The 27,756-nt window shown below is 28.6% G+C and overlaps 1 protein-coding gene across 5 annotated transcripts in view; it reads right to left on the bottom strand.

Moving 5' to 3' along the window:
- The window catches only part of LOC144850824 (TOX high mobility group box family member 3-like), a 58,743-nt gene that overhangs the window by 16,805 nt on the left and 14,182 nt on the right, over positions 1-27,756 (bottom strand). For 2 of the 5 annotated variants that reach the window (XM_078708289.1, XM_078708291.1), the window contains exon 1: positions 24,326-24,883. The exons of 1 other annotated variant lie outside the window; for it this stretch is intronic. In XM_078708289.1, coding sequence (XP_078564415.1) covers positions 24,326-24,397 — 72 coding nt within the window. In that variant the 5' untranslated portion in view covers positions 24,398-24,883. Of the gene's footprint in view, positions 1-24,325; positions 24,884-27,756 lie in introns of those variants that run through there. 2 more of the 5 variants (XM_078708290.1, XM_078708292.1) reach the window with 1 other exon arrangement.

The raw sequence follows: 27,756 nt of genomic DNA, 5'->3' as shown, positions 1-27,756 counted from the left end.
TTCTCAGATTACTAAATAAACTCAACTTGATGTACTTTTCATATTGAGAAGTGTATAGTTTTATTATGTTGAAGAGCCCAATATAAACACCTGCTCAAAAGGTCATTGACCTTGGAAAATTGAATTTTCTTTTTGAATACCAAGATCATCAAATATATTATGAATTCGCCGAGTGCATTGCACTTAAATATTGAGTATATCAATATTGTGAATGTCTTCACGATTGCAAAGCGTGAACGACGTTAGAACGGATTGCAAGCACATCCCAGAAGCCCCTTCCCCTGATACTAATCCGTCATGATGTCGTGAACCACAAAATATTATGTTTTATGACTAATAAATTGTAATTAAATACAGATTTTGTAGTCAATAATGAAGCCCTGGAGATAAATAAATAACATTTCCTTTAGCAGTAAAATACATTTTATGTAGGCCTGTCTACTATCTACAGATTTTAGTTGCAAACATAAAAAAAAATATTTGTTTAAGTATTTATGATAAATAAACTTGAAAAATAATCTGTATGATAGATATTTTGATGTTATAGTATATGTCTATAATGTATTCATTAAAGTAATATTTTTCTTAGGAAAAATAAACTTAAAAGTCAAAAGATATCAAACGTATATTGTGCGTACTCAGAATTTCATGAAAAACTTGTTTTAGTCACTTTTTCATAATTTCAAATATCACACCATATTTGTACATACTTGCAATTTTATTGATGAAAAAATTATTTATTAATATTAAAGATATAAAATAAGAAGTGTATTGCCATGAAAAGAAAAAAAAATGTTATTTAGTAAATATTGTTAAAATGAGTTGAAATCTTTTCAATTACACGTCAAAAATAAATCACACGATAAGAAATGACAGATACCGAATTTCAATTTAAAATTAGAAATAAAAATGTCAGATATTTTTAACAAAACGCTAGTTACAACCATAAATGCAGTTTGCTTTAACATCAGTGTTGTCACGTTTTGCTATTGTAATTCATTGGCCATCGTACATACAATGATATTGGGCAAAATTCAACAGATGGCTCTAGACAAATATAATTGATCCAAATTGCATTGATAAGAACTCTTTTGTTATTCATATTATTTATGTGGACATATAAATGAGCAAAAATATTGATTTGATTTTTACAACATTAGGGAGCAGATTGATGAATAAGCTGTAGATAATGTTATTTGTTTTTTTGCTTTAATTATCATTTTGGAAATAATTTAAAACAATTTAAATCAGTTCCATTTAATCGTCTGAATTGTTAGAATATAACTACAAAGAAAAAATGTACTATTACTAAACATATTTTATCTATTCACTAAATTTATTTTTTCTCCTTTAATATCATAATATAAAGTCAAAAGTCTAAAACTATACTCACCTCCTTTCATAATAAATTTTTTTAAATCACACTTTCTTTAAAACATACATTGGCATGTTTTTTTAGAGAAGTAATTTCAAAACATAACACAAAGGATATACAGAGGATACTGTACTTTTATTTTTTTTAATCGTTTTTATGTATTTTATTTTAGAGACTACAGAAAACAAGTAGACTAAAAAAAAAAGTCTGTGTTGTTGATATTTATATACATGATAATATAAATCTTCATCTTTTATATTTGAATAAAAAACTACCTTTTGTTGTTAAAAGACATTTATTTGAATTAAACATTATTTTTACACATCGTCCTGATTCATTAATTGAATGACAACACGGATTAATATGTTTATCGACGCATGAAAATTAATGAAGTTTAGTTTCATTAAGTTCTGTCTAGAATTAATGTCCCTTTTTACACTGCAAATAGGTGTAGACAAGATAGATAAAATGAATGCGTGGCGATAAATAACAAGATTACATCCAATAAAGTCATGTTCTTCATTATTACCATTTAGCAACAAGATTTCCGCTTACGAATTTATCTCAATACAACATCGCGACTTTTATTTCTTTGATTCCTCATTTTGACGTTCTTGTTCTTTTCAATTCACCTAGTTTCCCGATAACAAATTTTATAAATTAAAGATTTATAATACAGTAACCTTTTTGACATTTGTGACATCATTAAAAAATATATAAAAAATACCATGAAAGCCCTAGTGGTGTAATGGTTAGGATATCTACATAGGTTCAGAAGGTTCTGGGTTCGATCCTCTGTTGGGGCGACTTTTTCTCATTCTCACAGATTTCCTCATCTTATTGTTTCAAAATTAATTAATTAAATTTCAGTATATCACCGGGCGGTTTAGAATTAATTCTGTGCCTGTGATGTTTATATATTTATTACAGTTATATTTTGTTCTATCTAGTGTGTTTTATTTGTTTTCTATGCGTTATATTACAATACTGTATGTACGGTGAGAGTCAATAAACTAAAATATAAATATATAATACCACATTTATTTATATTTAAATAATGTTTAAATTTTGTTTTGCTTTTGTGCCATTTTCAGCATCAGAAGCCAACAGTTTTTTTTCATCCTTTTCTTGTACAATACAATTGGCAATGTATGCACTTTTCAAATCATTCCCAAGACTCGATACCATTTTTTTGCGCCTCAATATCAACAATTTGTTTTGATTTTTGCCAAGAGAGAAATAATAATTGATATACCATACAAGAAATCAGAATATCTGTGTAATATGGAACCTAGGTAAATACACTATACAATGAAATATAACATTTAATTTAATTTATTTAAAAGTAGGGTTAAATTACAATTAAATTAAACAAACGACAGGTTGTATAAGGTATGTAATTTAACACCTTGACCCGTTGTGCAGAAATCATTAAATTCACAATTGTTCTGAAAAAAATATTTAAATTGTGTAAATGTAACTCCATATTTGAAATTGAACATTAATTTAGTTTATAAGGTTAAATTAAAATTAAGTTAAACAGAAGGTTGTCGCCTGTGTACATTTTAAAGGTTTACAATGTTTCAGAAAAATAGCTATAAAAACATCGCTAGGTTGAAAATAGAAATAAATTAAAATTATCTACAATGGAATACAATCACTATGTATTTACCGCATTTGAATATAATTTTAATTCAGTAAAGTTTATTTTTTTGTTAATTTATAAGTCATTTTACTTTAAAGGATCAGAAATTTCGAAATAAAAGATTGAAAAAAAAAATATTTGACTGGTGTAAAGAGAGGTGTGAGAGAAGTTATTCTTCGGTCAAATGTTTATTTATACTTGATCCTGCTAAAATGTGTATTTTATAAATTAAATTTTATATATTTTTAAAAATTTAAAAACATATTTATATAGGATAAAAACATATCAGGTATAGACATGAATAACAGGTAGAACAAACTTGTTTAATTATTTATTGGATGTTTTTATATCTTCTTTATATTAATTTGGATATAATAATTTAGATCTTATTTCATAACACAAATTATGTATCATATAAAAATGGTACTTTGTTATGAGCATAATAGTCTCGGCAATAAAATCATAAGTATCAAGTCTTCTTGAGTTGTTACCTATAAAAGTCATCTAAAGTATATTTGATTAATGGCAGAATAAACATTAATAATACTTTATAATTAAAAATAACAATCTTTCCCTCAAGAGATATGTTTTATTGTGTACAGTCAATTTGCAAGTTTTGTTTATAATATATTTTAAATTATCACTATTGTTCTCTTTTATTTACAACACGTTTATCTTTGTTTCGCGTCAACCTCATTTTGATTTTGTTTGTTTAGAACATCTGTTAATAAGACACAAATGATGAGTTGTTTTTAAGTGTCTAACTATAAAAAAATAATTAAGATTAAGTAATTCACATGTTCATCAAGTAAACACTAATAAAAATGTAAAAAACCTGAAACAAAGGGAAGCAAAAGATGACAAAATAACATAGAAAAGAAAAGTTTCCCCATACTGTAACATGGAAGGATATACAGTACTGTAATTCTGAGCAACACCTACCTACCTACTATTCTTATATATCTGTCTGTCACTGTGTTATAAAAACTGAATGTAAAATGTGAAAGTAAATAACCGGGACGAAAGAAAGTGAGAGAGGCATTTAAACAACTTTTTACCATTATATTTAGTATTTACTCTTATTGTACTAAACCTATATTTATTTTCTCCAGTGGCTTTTACTTATAAATTTGATTTCTTTTAACCAGAAGTGTAATGGGTACATAAGCAGTTGAATGATAATGAAGTACAAAATAGCTGATAGCCATTCCTAGGGTACGTAGGTGAACCTAAATTGGAACGTGAAAGTACTCCTAAACGAAGCAGATTTGGATGGAATACCAAAGACAAAATAATTTGTGGACAGGGATGTTCAATGAAAATGTCTACTTTTCGAGTTACTGTATATCTCGCTCTTCGAGGAGAAAGGGCTATTGTTGGTTTATCCAGGTAAGCTAGGCACGAAATAGACTTTTAAAAGCACAAGTACTGAAGAAGAACGTGAATCAGAAAGAAACTTTAAATGATATAAATTAATACTTACGTATCTTTGTTTTCAATTATTTTTTATCAAAGACAAAATAATTTGTGGATAGTGGTGTTCAAAGAAAATTTTTGCTTTTCAAGTTATATCTTGCTCTTTGAGGAGAAAGGGCTATTGTTGGTTTATCCAGGTAAGCTAGGCACGAAATAGACTTTTAAAAGCACAAACAAGTACTGATGAAGAACGTGAATCAGAAAGAAACTTTAAATGCTGATATTATAAATTAATACTTTTTGAATCTTTGTTTTCAATTATTGCTTATTTAATAATTAATAACTACTCATATCAGGAATATGCTGTTTAGATTTCTATGAATTTGAACTAAAACAGAGAAGTATTTGAACATTTTCAGCAAGATTACAACATAATATCTACAGTAGTATCTTTGTTTTTCAATTATTATTTATCTTATAATATTTGATAATAAAAAATTACTGTATATTAACTTTCTTGCAATTAAATTAGTCTTGACTTAAAACTAAAGTTTGTTATCAATCTTACGGCAGCCAACATTAACTCTTTATAGAAATTACGCTATTAAAATGCTCATTTTTATTACTAATGTATTAACATACAAAATGTGACCTTATGAATATGTATGTCAAATGTAAGGCAACTGTAGTTTCAAATGAACTACTTTTTCAATATTAATTAAATTATAATAGTTATTTAATCTTCAGTTTTACTATTAAAAATTTATTTTGTAGAGAAAAAAATATTAAAAACATGCCCTTTGCTTTAAAAAAAATCACTCAAACTTTCTCTAAAAGTTAATTCTTTTCTTAAGTCGGATTATTAGTAATCCAAGCAAATATATTTGCTTAACTTTTCCTAAAATAGCAAATGCCTTTATGAAATTTAAATGTATTTTTAATCTTAAGTTAATTTTTCAAGTTAAGAAACAATTTAATAGAAGAATTATGTTTCATATTAAAACTATAAAACTAAAACTAGGTTAACACACTTTTACAAGTTGTTTAACATAATATTATATTTTATTGCATTAAATGATTTATAACTTGGGTCACAGAGTTCAAAGTTGACATGGAGTATTATAGGTGGTTGGCAATGACCTATGACCTTTGAAAGGTAACAAGAACAATAAACAAGGATTCTGTCAAATTTGTGCCATAACAAGTTTACCACCTTTACCAAATGAATGATGTAAGGAATTAAAAACCACAAGATGCAAGTAACATATTTGAGGTGTATTACATAAAATATTGCTCATCTTCCTTTTTTTTCTTATTTGGGTAGGAGGGAAAAATTGACCCCACATATATTTTGTTTAGTGATCATGTGGGTACTTATCAAAACCAAAATCATATTGGTACAGTACCTGCAGCTTCATTGGGTTTGACTATATAATTCTAGCTATTACAGAGAGCAAGCTTGGTGGTTTAGAGGTATGAGAATCAGGCTTTACCCGGCTTAGCAGCTACAGTATCTGGAGGTCATGGGTTCGAGTCCTACCCCAATGTTCTTAAAGTGCAGTACTGAGCACACAGTACAATTACATAATAATATGGCAAAACTACCAATTAAAACAAAAATTATTATTATAAATGAATTGAATTATTATTAAATCAGGACATTAAATCACTACAAATAAAAAAAATGATATTTAACAATAGAACAAGCACACTAATATTTTGTCATTATCTTTTGTTCATAATCTATCAATATTAAAATCTTTATTACTTTAAATGGAAAACAAAAATCCATTAAAAAACATAAGAATATAAAAATGTATTAATATCCTAATGACTCCATGAATCAACATTGTTATTACCAATTGTAATTTTCAATAGTAGTAACTTTACCGTAAACGTAATTAATCATAATTAAATGTTGCGTATGACAATAAACCGCCGACGCGCTATTGTGTTTCAGTCCGTAATTAAGCTTACTAGTAAAAAACTAAAATATCCATTTATTTTGTTCAGATTATGAATAATAAAAATTTAATTTATTTTATGTATGAGGTGATTTTTTTTTTCTTTTTAAAAAAGTGGAAAAAAAATATATTTTTGGTTTGCTCTCTTTCAAATTGTGTGTCTAAAAGAAAGATTTCAAATTTTAAAACTATATATTCAACATTTTAAAAATATTTTTCTTTTGAAATATTTAAAAATGTCCTTTGGATTTGTCATTTTTTATAAGCTAATGTTAAATGCGTCTATTCTGTTATATACTTCCACCTTCTGTTGCTAAGCTCATATTTGTTACAATGTTGCAAAGACTCCTCAAGACTATAGATGCATTGTGAGGAGCCTCTGAGTGAAATATTGAATTTTTTTAAAAAAGTGCTTCTACAATTTATAAATCACAATTTTAATGAATTAAACAACAGATTTTGTTTGTCATTTGTCACAGGTTTGGGAACAACAAACTATAAATCATAACAAAAAAAGATAAACATACATTTGAAGAATGATATAAAGTATGTTGTCTTAACCTAGTCTGTCATTGGACCAGGTCATTTAAAGGGCAACAAAAACAAACAATCCATCTCTTTTCAAAATGAGATATTACCATAAATATTGATATGATCACCATGCATTATGGCAAAAATATACAGATACATACACAGCTAGATAGATGAAGTATTAGTCCAGTTAATTTCATCATAGCACTTCTCAACATTTTGTCTTATTACTGTACCGTACAAATGTATACATAATTTAAATAATGAAAAAAACACAGTACTTAATTTGTAAAATACAAAATCAAAATCATGTTTTACTAATACTAGCATAGCAATTACCTAAAAAAATTATTTTAATAAAATTGTGAAATTATAATTAATCATCATCATAGCACTTCTCAACACTTTGCCTTTTTACATACATGTGGTACACCATTCAATGCTCTAAATTTTAAATAAATATAAAAAAAAGGCACAGTACATAATTTGTAAACTACAAAAAGAAAATCATGTTTTACTAATAATAGCAGTAGCAATTACCTGAAAAAAAATTATTTTAATAAATTGTGAAATTATAATTAATTCAACCTTGTATAGAGTAACCAATTACCTCCTATTTTTACATTGACCCTTAAACGACCCCAATTCCACACTCAAGCATCTGCTTTATTAAACAATCAACCAAAAAAAAAACTGAACCGAACTACTTAACATTGTCAAAAAAAAAACTTTAAAATTTAATCTGCATTAGTAATTAAAGAAAACCTTGTCATACTTAAAGATGGCACGGATAACTATGAAAAGAACGTAGCAATATATCTTGCATAACTGGTTAAAATCAATTTAAATAGTTCAACGAGTCGCCAGAAGCCAGCACTCAAGCGACGTTATATACTTTAAAATATACTAATAAGAAAGAATTAGATATAACAGGTATAACACACTATTAAACAAGAAATATATACACAGAAATCTGCTAAGGGGACTATACAAATTGATAGGCAAACTAGATTATTTTACCTGTAAATAATAAGACCTATAAAATTATCTTTCTTTTTTCTGTTGATTGTAAAAAAATATTCGAAAATCCATGAAATTTTATAAATGTTTTACATGTTGCTTTATAAATGGAATTATATAGTACATTCTTAGATTAATCTTCTTTTTTTTTTTGCCTTGGATATATTATGTAATGATAGTATTTCGAAATAAAAAGAATGAATGAATTCATAACATATCATATGTAAATGTAAATAATGATATATATTCTTACATATTAAATTGTTTTAATAATGTTTTTTCTATTTCTCCCAAGAAAACAATTTATCAGCATGCTCCAATGACTCAATCAATCAAATCTGAATTCTTTTTTAAATTAGCAAAATTCACATTAATTATATCCGTAAAATTGTAAGTTTAATTCTAAGTTTGTCTGTTAAGTGAATCTATCCTCATCTATCAAGAATTGTCAGTAAGGTTTCATTAATTATGGCCTATAAACATCCATGTTCAATTCCAGTTAACGATTCTGTTTCCGCTCATGTCATTTCACGCAAATTTTGTTTTAAACTACCAGTAATGAAAGCTGGCAGCCAATAATAGCAGCGAAAGATCACATGCATACAGTAGTTTGACATTGTAATATTCTCACAGGCTCCTCCGAAACAAATTTTAAAAAACCAACAAATCAAATCAGACAAAATTTTGAGGAAAGGAAGAAGCTATGTATGATAAACTGCAAAAACATCTCCATTGTAAAAAAAGAATTTGGGATTTTAATTTTTTAATGTCATTTAACCAACATTTTTGTGCCAAAGAAAAAAAAAGGAGAGAAAGTTATATCCTACTGTATTAAAGTTTTAACCATTGTTTCTCAATTCTACAACAGGAGAAGACCCTTTGTTTCCCATACAGCAGCAGGAATAATTATCCTTAAGTTCCTGATACTGCAACAAGAGAAGACCCTGCGTTTACCAGGCTGCAGAAAGAGTAGATCCTTGGTTTCTCAGGCTGCAACAGCAGAAGACCCTTCCTTTTCCAGGTTGCAACAGCAGAAGACCCTTCCTTTCCCAGGCTAGAGAAGGAGAAGATCATTGGTTTCCCAGGCTGTAGAAGGAGTAGATCATTGGTTTCCCAGGCTGCAGAAGGAGTAGATCATTTGTTTCCCAGGCTGCAGAAGGAGTAGATCATTGGTTTCCCAGGCTGTAGAAGGAGTAGATCATTGGTTTCCCAGGCTGCAGAAGGAGTAGATCATTGGTTTCCCAGGCTGCAGAAGGAGTAGATCATTGGTTTCCCAGGCTGTAGAAGGAGTAGATCATTGGTTTCCCAGGCTACAGAAGGAGAAGATCATTGGTTTCCCAGGCTGTAGAAGGAGTAGATCATTGGTTTCCCAGGCTTCAGAAGGAAAAGATCATTGGTTTCCCAGGCTGCAGAAGGAGAAGATCATTGGTTTCCCAGGCTGTAGAAGGAGTAGATCATTGGTTTCCCAGGCTGCAGAAGGAAAAGATCATTGGTTTCCCAGGCTGCAGAAGGAGTAGATCATTGGTTTCCCAGGCTGCAGAAGGAAAAGATCATTGGTTTCCCAGGCTGTAGAAGGAGTAGATCATTGGTTTCCCAGGCTGCAGAAGGAAAAGATCATTGGTTTCCCAGGCTGCAGAAGGAGTAGATCATTGGTTTCCCAGGCTGCAGAAGGAGTACACCCTTAGTTTCCCAGGCTGCAGAAAGAGTAGATCCTTAGTTTCCCAGGCTGCAGAAGGAGTGTAGATCATTTGTTTCCCAGGCTGCAGAAGGAGTAGATCATTTGTTTCCCAGGCTGCAGAAGGAGTGTAGATCATTTGTTTCCCAGGCTGCAGAAAGAGTAGATCCTTAGTTTCCCATGCTGCAGAAGGAGTAGATCATTTGTTTCCCAGGCTGCAGAAGGAGTGTAGATCATTTGTTTCCCAGGCTGCAGAAGGAGTAGATCATTTGTTTCCCAGGCTGCAGAAGGAGTGTAGATCATTTGTTTCCCAGGCTGCAGAAGGAGTAGATCCTTAGTTTCCCAGGCTGCAGAAAGAGTAGATCATTGGTTTCCCAGGCTGCAGAAGGAGTGTAGATCATTTGTTTCCCAGGCTGCAGAAGGAGTAGATCATTTGTTTCCCAGGCTGCAGAACGAGTAGATCATTTGTTTCCCAGGCTGCAGAAGGAGTAGATCATTTGTTTCCCAGGCTGCAGAAGGAGTACACCCTTAGTTTCCCAGGCTGCAGAAAGAGTAGATCCTTAGTTTCCCAGGCTGCAGAAGGAGTAGATCCTTAGTTTCCCAGGCTGCAGAAGGAGTAGATCCTTAGTTTCCCAGGCTGCAGAAGGATCAGATACTTAGTTTCCCAGGCTGCAGAAGGAGTAGATGCTTAGTTTCCTAGTTTTGTTCCTGGGATCAAAATATTCTCAATCCTAAATTGAGTAATGTTAGTGTGCATTGATGAATTAAAGAAAGCAAACCAAAGATTGTAACGTGCCAATCTATAACTCATTACACATTGATGCTAATAATACTAATATCAACGCAAGTCCGTAGATTGGTTGCTAAGTGGAGCATTGATTGACAGTTGCTAAGGAATTGCATTTATTGCTCCAAAGCATCAGATAATCACACCACCTGTTTCTCTTTCTAGGCTTAAATTCATCATAAAATGTTATGCTCTTTATCTCGTAAGATGACGAGAGAGGAGACAATTTAGAAATCCCATGGGAGATTTTGACTAATGGACTAGGAACAAAATAATTTGTAAAATTTCTTTCTAAAAGTTGATGATGACAATAAAAAAAACAGAAAAATTAAGGTTAAATTATTATAATTAATAACAAAAAACATTATTTATATGTAAGAAAATGCAATTTTAAACTGAACATAAAAATAAATAATGTTTACTTAGAAATAAAAACTTTCTATAATATAAATAATAAAAAGAAATTTGTTGCTGTTTATAAAACATCCGTTAAATCATATTATTTTAGAATAAATTAGTAACTTATTACAAATTTTTAGTTTCCACAACAACAACGTGGCGATTGAAATTAGAAAAAAAAACGCATGGGAAAAATATTGAAAATCACAACTGAAAATATAATACTATAGAGTGTGTTTACATTGCGTTTAGAGTGTTATTAAATACAGACACAAATAAGACGTTATACAAACATAGCTGTGTTTACTTTAGTATCAAGTAATACATACATACTCCAATTAATAGTTTACCATATTCTATATCAATATTAAGCTTGTCTCGTAAATATTGCTTTTTCTATTTATACTTCTTTCCTAATTAAAGTCTTTCACCAATTAATTATCTTCTTTTGATTGAAATTTTAACTATGAAAATTGGTTTGTGATTGAACTACTAAAAGTAAAAATATTTTTAAAAATAATATTACTCTCTGAATTCATATTTCATCAAAATAAGCAATTTTTAAATAATGTGTCTTTGTCTATTTGATTTAATTCAACAAAAATATTTCAATAAATTCCATCTTTTTTACAAGAATCCTGTTCTACCCCAATACGAGCTGGGCAACAAGCTGGACTACAAGTTAGGCAACAATCTAGGCCACAAGATGGGCTACAAGCTAGGCCACAATCTTGGCTACAAGCTAGGCCACAAGCTGGGCTATAAGCTAGGCTACAATGAGCTAGGCTACAATCTGGGCTACAAGCTAGGCCACAAGTTACAGTAGGCTACGAGCTAGGCCACAATCTGGGCTACAAGCTAGGCTATAAGCTAAGCCACAATCTGGGCTACAAGCTAGGCTATAAGCTAGGCTACAATCTGGGCTACGAGCTGGACTACAACACATTTTACACTACAAGTTGCCTTTAAGAAGTACTCTTTGTGCAATCATCACGCTATCTCACAAACTTGGCCTGGTTTTCTACTCCAAGACTGTTGATAAAAGTGTTTTAAGTCGGTTTTGACACCAGACTTATTGGAATTGATTTGAAATTCATCATGTTTTCACGCCAGCTTAGTGACAGGTGATCGTCAGGGAAGATTCAAGACAAGAATAATTTGTAATCCTTGACAGCTTGTGTGCGCGTTAACAGTAAAAGATCAATTCCATGAGACAAATCATTTGTATTGTGTCTGCTTACGTTTCTTTTCACGATAGTTAGAAAATTGGCAACCGTTGGGCTTGCCCATAATGTCCATTTTCATCATGTCTATAGTTAGAAAATTAGAAACCTTTGGGCTGGCCCATATTGTCCATTTACTTTTAGAAAAGATAAAAGATTAGGAGACAGTTTAGCATAAATTTAGTTTGCTTACCTCATCTCGTAGTGGTATATTTTCAAAGAGAGTGACGAAAAATGTTACTAGAGAAATACTAGGTCTACAGGTGGGCTAGTACAGTAGTCTAATGAAAGCTGGCATTTGTTTATTTGGACCCTTTCGCAATAGTACCATCCCACATCTGTGTGTGAAAGGGGCTTAAGAGAACATTGTCAATCTTATATCTATACCACCTGACATCTCCTGCAACCAAACACTGCTGAAATACACTTCTCTGCACTTTCAATAATTACACTTGTAACACGAATCAAATTAATTTGCGCCATGTATCAATAATAGTACCAAGAGAATTTAAATCATTACAAGTCTCGCTGGAGAAAATTATGAAAGGGCAGATGTTTCATTAAACCTAATACATCGTGATTCATTAAATATTGTAATTAATGTATTGAAGCAAACATTAATTGGATGACAAACAAATTTGGATAAATAGGTTAAAAGTTTATCATAGGATTAGAAAGTAATTTATAGTTTGTTTGTTTTTATCAAAAACTAATTAGTAGTTTTCCTCTAATTATGAATTTAGTACAAATTAATTACTTCTATAAAAAAAGGAAAACATTTTTTGCGTAAATAAAATAAGAGGTGGGAGAGTGTTTATTGTTGAAAAAGCAATATTATTTGGTTATTTAAATGTCACATTTGCAGTTTTTCTATTAAAATCAGCATCAGAATTTGTCATTTTTTCTCTCATTATTAATAAATTTTCCAAAATTAGTTGTTTCCGTAGATTTCTAACAAACTCAGATAAAACGCAATCAAATAGAAAATAACCGACTTTACTTTAAGTCAATAAAACTCATTATTTCAAGTATTTTTAACTTCTCAATCGCAAATAAATTAACTGCCGCTAAAGTTGATTTTACTCGTAAACAACATTTGCCGATTTACTCAACTAGAACAAAATGAATTCGCTAGACAGGTTAATCAATAAATTCACTTATTTTATGCACACAAATAGCGAAAACCTAATTTTTCTTACAGAGAATCAAATTGAATTACGATAAAATATTCAAACTAGAAAATGACATATATGGAGTCGTCCGAACAGGGAAGCACAATTTGTCATGATTATTGATTTTTGACATGATCAAATCACAATGACTATCTCGTTAAATTCAACAACTAATGAATCAAATTAAGTTTTAATGATCAATGAACATTGACAGAATAATCTTACTAATATTTATTATCTTTGATGTCTTCATTAAAAAAACTCTTATTTTCATTTTAAATTGTCAATAAAAAACAAAACAAATTCATCCAATTTCACTCAAAATCTTCATAAATAGCAATAGGATAGGAAAGAAAAAACAGAATGGGAGAGAAGTTTATCAGTACTTATTATTTTACATAGCGCATCAAAATGAGGTATGATACCAAACTAGTTATCTGGAGAGCAGGGGTTCAAATCTTACAAGGAACCATGCACTTTCTTTTCTAATGCATAACTAAAATCCAGTTAATTTCACATCATCTTTGGGTAAACTTTACTACTACTGTACAACAATAAAGTGATCGATATCACATCTTTTAAAATGACCTTCTGACCCTTGAATCTTCTTATCTCTTTATCTGAACACACAGCACATAAGTACTACATCATCACCACACCACAACTCCCTGTGGACCACATTTAAATAGTCACTAATTTAATTGTCGCACAATGCTTCATCATGGTAGACTTGTTTTCAATCTAATAAGGTGACACAAAATTATACCGGTGGTCCATTCATTATATTCTCTAATTAGGAAATAATCTTATTTCTACAGTACTTGATGAAAAAAATTAGTTATACAAACACTTTTTTATGTAGTAATGTTGTACATAAACAAAAAACAAATTTCTGATTTTTGTATTGTACAGTACATTCATCTTTATAGTATTCAGTAATATACAATACTGTAGCTACAGAAGATAATAGTATTATTGAATGACCATTCAATAGTGCGTACTATTGCACACCATGTGACTCACAATCATCCAATCAAATGACAGGAATTTATTTAGGTGTTATATAATATTAACTATTAGTATTATGGAGAAGAGGCGACCATATCCAACTTTTGATATCATAATAAGGATACTCCTATTTATTCACTCAAGAAAAATGGGTATCTACATAATAGTGGCGAGTGTTTCGTCTAAAAGGAACCTAAACTTGTCCTTTAAAACTATCCCTTTAATCAGTTGGACAAACAAATTTTAACTGAATTTTTTTAAGCATCAGAAATTAAATTATACCTTGTTATGGTTAATCAGTAACCATAGCAACTATGTCAGAAACTACTGATTGGTTGTTTCTGGACATCTGATTGAAAACTTGCATAATAATGAGGCAGAGAGTTGTAAATAGATGTTCAGAAATCAATCATTATTATGGAACGGCAAAGGGGCAAATTTAAATTTGCTAGTCATTCCAAGTGTAGATCTACCACCACCACCAGCATATTCAAGTTGCCCTTTGACGTTCCATAAACAATTAAAATTTACTGATATTGACCTACTGTACATTATATTAAATAATAAATAAATAAAACATTATTATAATATTTAATATATAATAAATCATGTTTAATGATTGATATTATATTATAGTACTTTCTGCATATTGTTTGCAGGTTAAATTATCAAAAAGTGCAAATGGTTAAAAAACCTTTATACAATTAATTGTCATAAAAATACACAAAATATTGTTTATAATGTTTTATGTCGTTACGTTAAGATCATTACAAAGTTGAATGAATTATTGAAATATGGAAAAGTTCATGTCTAATAACACAGTGAACTTTTTGATTATTATCATTGCAAAAAGTACATATCACACTGTCTGCACAGCTTGCGATTTAATAGTTTAATATTAAAATTAGATTGGGTATAGATTGTAATGTAAATAATAATTGAACAGTGAATAGTTTGATTTTATGTGTTGCCATATGACATCATCTGCATTTTAAATATTATGAAATGAATATTATAAAATTCTATTTTGACAAACCAAAATTAGTAACTGACCTGACTTACAGTTTCAGAGCTCATTTCACGAGCACTTTCTTCAGAGTGGCGACTATATTGTTAAGCAAATCGCTACTGTTAAGCGTTCGCCTAACAATAGGGTCGTATACGTGACTAAGGAAATGGGCGCTCTCGTCTCGGTTCATGGTTTTCTCTCCATTTCGTCTGATCCATATTGCCTAACAGTGAGCGATTTGCTTAACAATATATAGTCGTCACTCGGAAGAAAGTGCTCGTGAAATGAGCACTGAAACTGTCAGTCAGGTCAGTTACTAATTTTGGTTTGTCAGAATAGAATTTTAAAATAACGTACTGTATCTTCAAACTAGATGAACATTTTAAATCATAATAAAATGAAATCAAATTACTGTATATTCTTAACATTGTTCTTAAACTTAAGTAGATTTCACTGGTTGACTTAAACTGCTCGCATAATAATAAATGTAAAGGTCTTGTTTAAAATAAATTACCTAATAGCTGTTTTTTTAAATAGAACAAAATAATCAACAAACAAAATTTGAAATGTTTTTGTATGAAATACAAAATAATTTGTCAACCTACTATACAATATCCTGTCTTATTTTTATAGTATTTTATTTATAAAGGGTTTAATGTTAAATATGCAATGTATCAATTACATCTAGGCCACATAAATTAGAAATGAAAAACTCCAAATTAAAAGCCCCAGTCGTAGTGTTTTATTTGATAGAAGAATACAACAAAAAGATATGTGATTCGACATTGATGATGTATTTGCGTACGTGTTATTGGAGTTACGAATTGAAAGATGCATTTATCCTCATTACGACCATCTTAATTGGATTCTCAAACCAGTAACTCACTATAATCAACAAACTCCTGACAGCTCCACTGATTAGTACTCCCTAAGTTTCTAGCAAAAAATACATTAACACGTTTCCGGTTTAACTTGGATTGACAATGCAAAAATAAAGCCATTAGGGGGTATTATTAGTAATTAATTGCTATAAATATTATACCAAACATAATTAAGGTAAGACTGAGCTATTTCAATGTCATCTTTTAAGTACAGTAGTTCAAGTACAGTAGAAGGGAAAAATAAACATGTCTTCATATTAATAGCATATGCTACCATAAACACGGAATAAAATCATCGATTTGGAATATTAGCCTAAAAATAAAACGTTGCTAAAACTAAAGGATAATTTATTTTTATTAAACTTTACATAATTTGTTATGGTTGTCATTTTTTGTTGACTCCTATTGGTAAGAAATATTGTAGTAGCCAAACATTTTCTCAAATTTGTTGCAAGTTAACTTAAAAGTCTATATAGTATTATTGCAAATTTTAATTTGGTAAAGAGAGGCCGTTCTTTTCTTGACAAAAACAATCACTGTATCATATTGTTAAAACCATACTTTATCACCTCTATTCTGGAACTAAAACATTACTGTAACATTTAGTTTGCTATAGAAAGAAACGGAATGATATAAGCCATCAGAAAGCATACATCACAATTTTCATCCAGTTCCTAAATCACAAAATCGCGTTTGTTCGTCTGACAATGGTACGCAGATTTTAAAAACACTTAGCGAAGAAGACTTTTGCAAAAAGGTTATTAAGAGAGCCTAAGCCTTATTAGCCATTCAGAAATGATGAATTACCGTGCGAATCAAAATTGACACACGTTGAAATCTGTTCACGTATTGCTCATTTCGAATCTAGATTCCTTCACAAATATTACAACGTAACGAATCAGGTGTTGTTTTAATAGCGATTCTTATCCCAAAGGCAAATTATTTTTTAGGATTAATGATGTTATTAGGTCATTGGGTTATGACATTTGGTTGTTTTATAATGAGCTTATTGTTGTCGCTCATTATTAGATCCATACATCTCACATTATTTTAACAATAACATTTTTCATGTATGAAATATGGAGATTATTTTTTCGACTTTTGTAAAACACTAAAATATTGCCATTAATTGTCAAAACTGTACTGTAACATTTTAAAAATCCATAAATTTATTCATAAATATACATTAATAAATATGAATTTTATTTTATAAGTTTTTCATAATGCTTGAGTAGGATTGATGTTGGGTGAAGAAACTTTATTATATAAAAAATCCATAAATTTATTCATAAATATACAGTAATAAATATAAATTTTATTTTATAAGTTTTCATAATGCTTTACTGTAAGTAGGATAGATTTTGGGTGAAGAAACTAAAAATTAAATAATTTTGATTATAAATGGGTTTAATTATTTTTATTTTTATTATCATCACAATAAAATTTAATACTTAGTTAGTAAATTACATGATGTGAATTTTTATGAGAAGATTAAATTTAGATTGAACCTAGAAAAAATTATTCTACTAATACTGCAGTAACTACACTGCAATAACTATACTCCAGAAACTATACTGCAGTAACTATACTGCAGTAACTATACTACAGTAACTATACTGCAGTAACTATACTGCAGTAACTATACTGCAGTAACTATACTGCAGTAACTATACTGCAGTATCTATACTGCAGTAACTACTATAATTGCAGTAACTATACTGCAGTAACTATACTGCAGTAACGTATGATTTTAGTTTGTGGCAATGTTCAAGTTTATGAGGCAGTAACATGATATTATATTGAAAAAAATTGTTAAATAATTACTTAAACAGGTTCAAGAGTAATAAAAATATAGTTACTGCAGTAACTGCAGTAGAATAATGTTGACGTGGTCCCTAATAAAAATACATAATTGTTCAATAATTATAAAATAAATGCATAGTAAAGAATGCTATTAAATTTAATTTAATATTGAATTGAAAATATCTTTTGTTAATGTCTTTTGTGACAAAAACCAATTAACTTAGGGGAAATTCAATTTCAATGGAAATTGATAAAAACTGAAATTTGAAACCAAATTCATTATTATCCCAACTTGTCAGAATAATAAATGAAAACAATGGATGACCCAACTTTAAAATTTTATGTCAAAATTAAAGTTTATTTTATCATATAAATCTGACAAGAGATAAAAACAACCAAATATAGAATCTTGTAATTTATTATTCTTTATATTAAGAAAATTTTACCCTTTGATTTAAGATCAAAAGATGACCATTTTTAAGCTTTCGTGGCATCAATATCACGATATCTTAATACTAAACAATAAACAAAATATTTATATATCGTTTTGTAATGCATACAGTAAACAAAAAACAAAACAAAAACGAAGATTAATTAAATCAGACTTTGATAGGTTATTTTGTAGTTCTAAACGTTAATCACTTCAGTAGAAAAAACAGGGGAAAAAACAATGTTTTCACTTATAAAATGAGAAAATACTGTAAATGGTTAAATTCAAGCAGCCAATTTGACTATTTTTCCTTTAAATTACATTTTTTCAGGTAAATACATTTTTTTTTCAATCTAATTTTTGGTCAAAGTGGATAACTATTATGTTACATTAAAATGGAATATTCAACAAAAAATTGTTTAAGAATTATTTTTTCAGGGGGACAATACATCTTTAACTTTCCAATAGTATAATACTGTAAATCTTAAAAACAAATATGTTCTGTACCACCAGCAAAAATATAAAACTCGGTTTTTTGTTTCTTTTTTGGAATGCTGTTCTCTTTGTTTAAGATCACAGAACAGAAATATTATCCCATTATCGCATCCTATTGTCTGTCCCTAACGTCTCTTAGATATTCTAACCCCTATGTGACCGTTTCTACACTGGAGGGTCCAATTCATTAAAAGTCTAACAATAAATTATAAATCACAATTTTATGTCAATGTGTCACAGAAAGAATTGAAACATTTAGTGTGTGAAATTTAAATTGTTGCTAGGTGAATGGTTGCCAGGCAGATTTTAAAATTCACCCAATCAATCATGTGAAGAATAATTAGGCTATCACAATCGATAGTTATTAAACCAAATTTTTTATTCATTTTTTTGATGAATAATTGATTGGTATTCACAACGCATTTAAATTATGATTCATAAAGATTTCAAAACAGATTGTAGTAGTAATAGTGTTCTGTTATTTACAGCAATTATCACATATTATTTTGAGTTAATAATTAGTTCATAAATGTGATTAAAATCAATAAATTTGTAATTTAAATTTTTCAATTCCTGTACACTATACAATGAATATTTAGGTTGTTTTTCTGTAATAAAGTATATTTTAGGATAATGACCACATTATTCGGTTTTTTTTTCATTAGTCTATACTTACAATGACAAAGAAGAATGAAATTAATTAATACCACTATCAGTTCAAAGTTCTCTAATTTTCGTCTACAAATAATTTCTTTTTATAAATGATCTTATTGAACCAAACAAAGAAAAATCACAATTAACCTAATAAATGTTCCAAATTATTTAAATTTACTTGATGCTTTGTTACGAATGACCTACATACAGAGTAAAGAATTATAATTGTTGTAAAGTATGTGCCATTTTCACCATATCTATGACTAATAAGTCTTTCTTTAACATTAAAAATTAATTATTGATAGAAACATATATTATTGACATATTGATTAATAATTGATAAATATTAATTAATCATTGATATTGGTAAATTAATTGCTGATGCATATACATATTAATCATTGATATTGTTCAATTAATTGTTGATATTAATCAGTAACACGTTGATTATTGATGAATATTGATTAATCATTGATATTGTTCAATTAATTGTTGATATTAATCAGTAACACATTGATTATTGATGGATATTGATTAATCATTGATATTGGTCAATTAATTGTTGATATTAATCAGTAATATATTGATTATTGATGAATATTGATTAATCATTAATATTGTTCAATAAACTTTTTATATTAATCAGTAATATATTGATTATTGATAAATATTGATTAATCATTGATATTGGTCAATTAATTGTTGATATTAATCAGTAACACATTGAATATTGATGAATATTGATTAATCAATGATATTGGTCAATTAATTGTTGATGCATATACATATTAATCAGTAACACATTAATTATTGATTAATATTGATTATTGATACAACATTAATCAGTAATATTAAACAATGAATTATTGATTTATAAAACAAAAATTATGAGTGATTACTTATTGATCTGAAAATGGGTTTTCTATTAAAAGAAAATGACAAAGGCCTTTAGGGAGTTAAACAAAGTACAAACATAAGTTGACTGATTAAACATTATATCAACCTTTGTAATAAATATAAAGTACAGTAATAATAGTAATACTCAAATAGTGCAGTGGTAGCTAGCTAGATTATTATGCTGTTTACTTGGATTGTTAAATAATACCTTTTTTATAGAGTACTCAAATAGTACAATTGTGGTAACTTGATAAATTATAAAAATTCTATTGTTGATTTTATTTCTTAGCACCTTTTTAAAATAGAATATCAATACCAAAAGAAAGCATCATTTAATGAAGAAAGAACAATACTGTAATTAAAACTGTTACGGCAAAAAGTCAAGCGGCATTTTTTGTAAGATATATTTCTTGTTTAGTACCTCAGTACTAAAAGTGAAAATAGCAGTTACGGTTTGGTTGTATTGGTTTGAATTATGAAATAATTTCGGTTCCAAAATTAATTAAATCCTGAATTAGCCCTTTTGTAAAAAGACTAACTTATTATAAAATATGTTGCTACTGTACTTGATTCAGAAATATTATATCCAAATAAGGAGGAATTATTTAAAGATATATTGTCCCCCTAAAAAATTAATTGTTTTTAAATTTTTTTGTTATATATGCCATTTTAATTTCAGGTAAATAGTTATTCACTTCACTGGATTGAAAAAAAAAATGATTTACCTAAAAAACGTGTCGGACAATGGTTTTTGGTTAAAATTAACCATTTCGTTTGTCTTTTTACAAGTGAAATATTTTCTTTTTTTTTACATAATTGAATAACTTTATTAAAACTGCAAAATGGACTATTTAAAGTCTGATTTTATTAATCTTTATTTTTCATGTTTTTTAATAAACAGTTCCTCCATGATCCAAATAGGTGAAGTGTGAAAAATGCTGTTATACTGTTTGATGTATGTAAATGTGTGTGAACACACTCTTATAAGCAAACAAGCACCTGCGTCTTATCACTCTAAAATAGACAGCCAACAGATCAAAATGTCACATATATTTTTGTTAGCTTACTTAAAGAAATTACTAATAACATTTTGTATTCTCTTTTTAAAGTATATACACCTACAGGGACGTATATCGTTGTGGGTTAACATATCAAAATGTCAAAACACACTGCAGTTGTAACGCACTGAATAAACACAACCAAATTGGATGGCAGCGGGAGGCGGGATAAAGGATGCAATCATAATAAAGAAGAAAAGAAAGAAACACTTTGAAAAATGAATACAAATGATGGAACATTATGTAAGAACAAAGAAAATATTGTACTTTATGCTTAAGTGAAAATTAATGGTATGATTTTTTCTATAAAAAAATTATCAAGGTTAAAACTCATTTTAAAACCATTTTAATATTACACTGACTGTTTCATCCTTGTGTAGAGAATTAAGTGTACTGTAGTATGCCGATAAGTTACCTCTTCAAAAGGGAGTATGTTGCAATACCTCTAGGGTATAATTCACACCGAATGAATTACAATTTTTTTTTGTAAATTTGGGAACAAAGCTTTTAAAGTTTACATTTAAACTGTTACCATAACATTGTGAGAGTTGGCATGACATGTTGTTGTTGGGTCATCATTACAATAAGGTCAAGTTAGTGTTGTTGTTAGGTCATCATTCATAGTAAGGTCAAGTGTGACCTGTAGATGACCTAATAACAAGGTGACAGCCAATAACCAATTGGAACACCCACTGTCATAAATCTTTATACTCTGCTACTAGCTATTAAACAAAAGATACCAATTATATTGTAATCAGAAAGAAAGTGAGAATTTCTCAGTATTTAATTGAATATGTGGAGAAATGGATGTTTAAAAAAAAGTACACCAATTTATCAATAATATTACGTTATCAAATAGTAAATTAGGCATAGGTGGTCCTGGTCCCCCTATTTCAAAATCCTAGATCAGCAACTTTTAGGAATACTAGCAGGTTTGTGGATATGGTATTGTTAATATCTTGGGGAATGGAAAAGAAGCTTCTTTCTATCATAATGATGATTTTTAAGGTAAAAAAGCACCCGTTAAGATTCTCTATGAATAGTATATAATGTATTTTATTAATGCCTATTTTTCTTGTTTTCATATTGACACACAAGTTTGCTAAAGATAAATTTTGTCGTAAACCCCATTCTCCCCCCCCCCCCACCCCCAAAAAAATATTTGTTCTTTTATTCAGCAATACAAAGTAACTCTTTTGTTCTTGATCCTAAGATCTATAGTATAGTAGTACATTTAAGCCTTTGTTTCTGTGTAGAAATGGACAACTTAATTTAAAAAATTTGAATAAAGAGAGCTTTTCAAGTACATAAAGAGTAAATTAGTCTAATTAATAATAGCCATGATATTTTAAGGGTTAGTAACTGTGTTCCGAATTCCTCCTGCCTCTCATTTTTAATCTTTTTCTTTATATTTTGATATATCTTTTGATTTTATATTTTGCATTTTTGTTTTGATCCAATCTCAATTTTTGCTATTCACTTTTTGTCTTTGGATAATTAAATTTATTTAGAAACTGTATTGAAAAACATTTTTTACTATACTACTACTGGTACTGTTATATTCTAAGAATAAGGCAGTCATTTCTAAAACAAAAAAATGTATAAATAATTTAAACACTAAGGAAAAAAATTAATATAATAATCATATATAACATATTTATATTTTTAATTGCTTTGTAAAATTATTATATATTGTGTATACTGAGTAATTGAGACATTTCTAAATCTGACAAATTATACAAGTTATCTGTAATAATGAAACAATAAAAATAGTGAAAAATAAATAGCAGATGGATATGAGAAGAGTTAAATCTGCCTTAAATTCTCTTTCTTTTAAAGACAAAGGCCTTCCAATAATAAAAGCAGCCTCATTCAAAATCAAATCTTCCACTTAAATTGAACTCTACAGAATTAAGATACTATTCTAATCACTCAAAAGATTTTAGATAATTTATAATTATTAATAAATATTAATAACCATTTTTTATACAGTATACAGGTATGGTACTATTAATACTGTACTACTAGTGAAGTTTGAGCCAACAAATGTGAATATTATAGGTACAATAAGTACTAGTAGTAGTCTAAATAAGCAATAGTCTATATACAGTAAGTACTAGTCTATATAAGTATTTCTATATAAATACTAGTCTATAGTACTAGTCTATATAAGTAGTAGTCAATATAAGCAATTAGTCTATATACAGTAAGTACTAGTCTATATATAAGTACTAGTCTATATAAGTACTAGTCTATATAAGCAATAGTCTAACAGTCTATACTAGTCTATATAAGTACTAGTCTATATAGTAATTTATGTAAGTAATTCTCTATAAGTACTACTCTAGATGTTTGTAGCTTTGTTGGTAACCCTGAAATTACATTCACACTGCAGAAATGAGTGAAATTATATAAATTATATAATGTATACTGTATTATTTATGCCATCAATTAAAAGATTAGTCATGTAATATTCTAATGTAATTACTATTTAAATATTATTTAAATTATTGTCTTTTATCAACCTCATTAATATTATTAATTAAAGTTATCAATTCTAAAAACCTGGATACCTTTTGGAAAAGATAATTATCTACTTGAAGGAGACCAATATGATAATAAAAATTAGGTATTTACGGGGAAAAAAAACAAATTGATTACAGCTATCTAAATTCATACATAAAATTGAAATATAAATTCTCATTTTCACCTAACAATTGAAATTTATTATACTATATATTATATTATATAATTTTTGTTTACCACCATCACAAAAGTACATCACAGAAACCTGTTGATAAAGAAAAAAATGTAACACGCTGGATAACAATAAGTCGCATCAATCTCATGCATTTGACACATGAGATACAATTAAGCCCTTACCTTACGCAGATAGTTTTCAAACGCATTCGGTTCAAAGTCGGTCCCAGTTCCGATACATAAAGCCGTGTCCATGTCGAACGAAATCCAAGAAACGTAAAGGTTTTTTAATTATAGTCCACCGATCTAATCATTTGTATTAATTATCAGCAATGAAAACAAATCCGCAAGAAATGTGGAGCCGGTAGAAGCCGGAGGAAGATGATGAAGTTGGACGTTGGATGATTAAGATAGCAGGTTTGATGTGTAACACCCCGTAATCCAATGAGATGCTCGTTATACAAGGTTCTGCTCAAAGTGAAAAAAATCATAGAGGAATGAAGACCACAAACAGTAACCCTGCTCAAGCTAGAACCTCCTTCAGAAAACAAAGCCCTGGTGAAACGATACGCACCGCTGGTTTCCCTCAGCGCTTTCAGCATGATCTATTATCACCAAAGGGGAGAGAAGCTCTTCATATGCAAATGAGGAGGTTGGGCCTGTGCTAGACACGTGCCTCAACAAAAGCCTGCGATAGTGATTGTTTACCCACGTGGGTACAATGTGAAATGCCATTTATCAACATAGTAAATGACCTTAGAATAGCTGATCCATTAATGAGATGATACTCCCTCTGCTGGGATTAAAAAAGCTATTGGGAATCCTGCTAATACACAGTGAAAGTGCATTTACTAGAGTACAAACCTAAATACTGAGAAATATAAAATAATAAAAAAACAAAATCCAATGAATTAATGTTAATATTCCTAGAAATGAAGATAAAACCAATAAAACTTTTTATATTATGTTTCTATTTTTTAAAATAAATATATATAAATTTGTTGAAAGCTTTACAAATTACATATATAACATAGTTTATTTTATTTTCTATTTTTAGATCTAATTTTTTTTCTGTTTTCTGTTTAATGATCATGTATTCCAAAGATTTTTTTAAATTTTAAATTTCGAAAAAGTTGTTCAAATATTATTTATTTAAAGATAACAATAAAAATATTATGTTTAATAATTAAATAGTTCATTGATACAAACAATGTAAAAAGCGTAATAATAATAATAATTAAACATAATATCAATTATTCAAATTGTATAGATAGTACTAATTCCGAATTAATACTTTTTTATGATGAACAGTTATAACCCAATTTTCTAATCATATTAAACTTATTTTAATATACCCTAAAGAAAGAGATTTCATTTCACAGTCAACTATTTAATCCACAAACGAATCACGTAAAATAACCATCATTATCCACGGCTTTATTACGATCAACTAAAAATCACTCTGGGAATTGAAGCGGTTATTTAAATACAACCCAGTAGGGATTGTGAAGACTAGTCGCAAGTACCGGCAAAGAAATTTGAGATGACTAAATATTATCATGAATTATGAAGAGCTTATTGTTATGTGTTAATGTTGTTGACATGACAATATCTAATTTCCAGCTACAATTGGCTGCTTAGCTATAATCTTTGTCTTTAGATATAAATTATTTTTTATTGTTAATAATTTTTTTTTCCATATTCAAACTTTGGAAACTCCTAAAAAAGCTGCCAAACTGTTATATAAATGTATCATTTTTTTTAACCTTCTGATATTCATGATAAGCCTGAAAGTGAATGTTTTTGGGTGTGTTAAAAAAAGTTTATTTTTTTGTGGCTTTACATATTTTGCATTGCAGGTGGCATAAATTATGTAAATTATTCAGTATATCACAAATGAACAAAGGTCATCTCCTGGCCATCTTCCATAAAAACAAGATAATTGTGTAGATTTGTTAATATTTGTGTGTATAATAATTTTGATGTTTAATTTTCAAATCAGGTCATTTTAGGACACCAAGGTCACCAAGGTCAACGGAGTGTCACAGTGGCTTTGTTTCTCGTGTACTTTGTGAAAGTTAGGGTTAGGTCAAACGTTATTTAAAGGTCAAGGGATACTATACAAGTTTAATATTTTACTAATTTTTATCAGCTTAAGTAAAGCATAAAAATAGCAAAATTAAATGTTTAAAGCTATTATTATATTGTTCTTTTCTTGAAAAAATAATTTTGTACAATATTTTTTGTTAAATATGCTATTTTTATGGAAGTTATTAACTTTATTTCCAAATGGCCTATTCAAAGTCTGACTTTATTTATCTTCATTTTTTTATGTTTTGGGATAAAATACATCTTTATGGCTTTTTGCAAATCAACATTTTTTATTTTAAAATAGGGGAGGAGGACTAAACACTGTTAAATGGAGTGCTGAGTTTAAACTTATCAGTCTATCTCTTCCATTATTATTTAAAATTTAGTTGTATGCCTACGTGGACAAGTTGGCCTATGTTACGACATTCGATTTTAACTGATACAAGTCATGCTATCAAAATATAATATTTGGATGATTAATATTTTTATTTCATATAAAACCTATTATTAAAATCATAAATCTGAAGATATAATTGTATCGGACTAATAAATAAAGGAATTTACAGATGATAATTTATCATTCTTATTACAAAATATTGTGATGGGAAAGAAATAATTTGAATTGAAAAATCATTAAAAAGTAGGGCTGCGTCAAATAATGACAGTATAATAGCCATTGTTATTCTATAATAGATAGTATTATCATTGTGTATTGTTTTTTTTTTTATTGATATTTACGCACTACTAATTGAGCTTCTAAAATATCTATTGTAGGGGGAAGTGTACAAATGAAATAGTTTACAATTTATTATTTATTTATTATTTATTTATTATTATTTATTTTTATTCTATTGAGTCCATAAGAATATCTAGACTAAATCAAATTTACTATTATTTATACCATTGATTATATAAATTTCAGGTATATATAAGAAAACATTAAGAAAAATCGAAAAAGAAAATTAGTTTTACCGGGTAAGTGATTGGGGGCTTATCAGAAGGAGTCATCATGACCTAGCTGCTGTAATTTTTCAAAGATAGTCCACGACCAAAGTTGTCCCCTTTAATAGGTACAGATTTTTTAAGGAATTTATTTAAGAACGAATATTAATATTATTTATAATTTTCCAACGGTTGAAACAATCAATGCCGACACAAAATTATACAATTTAAAGAAATTTCAACCCAGATTTGCCCGTTGAATTGAATAATTCATTGTCGAACCCAACCTTTCATAGTGGCTTTGTTGTCATGACAACTAATTATTTTTTATACAATGAAAACAAATTCATTATTGACGGGTAAAGGTATGGCTTTTAAACTAATTAATCTTTTGGATTTAAATTGGATTCTTAATTGCTTACTAACAGATGACAATAATTAAAAATATTAATTTACTAATTTAAGTAGATGATATAAAATTAGAATTGAGTGCTGGGGCCAAGGCTTCTATGAAAGCATACAATCAAGTAAACAATTTTTTTTAAACTTGATGTTTTTAATATTTTTTTGTATCACTGTAA

The sequence above is a fragment of the Antedon bifida genome, chromosome 8 (assembly GCF_963402885.1).
Source record: "Antedon bifida chromosome 8, ecAntBifi1.1, whole genome shotgun sequence".
In the NCBI taxonomy this organism is placed as follows: domain Eukaryota; kingdom Metazoa; phylum Echinodermata; class Crinoidea; order Comatulida; family Antedonidae; genus Antedon; species Antedon bifida.
Note: the sequence above shows the minus strand (reverse complement) of the source record. Positions and strands in the feature narration are given on the sequence as shown.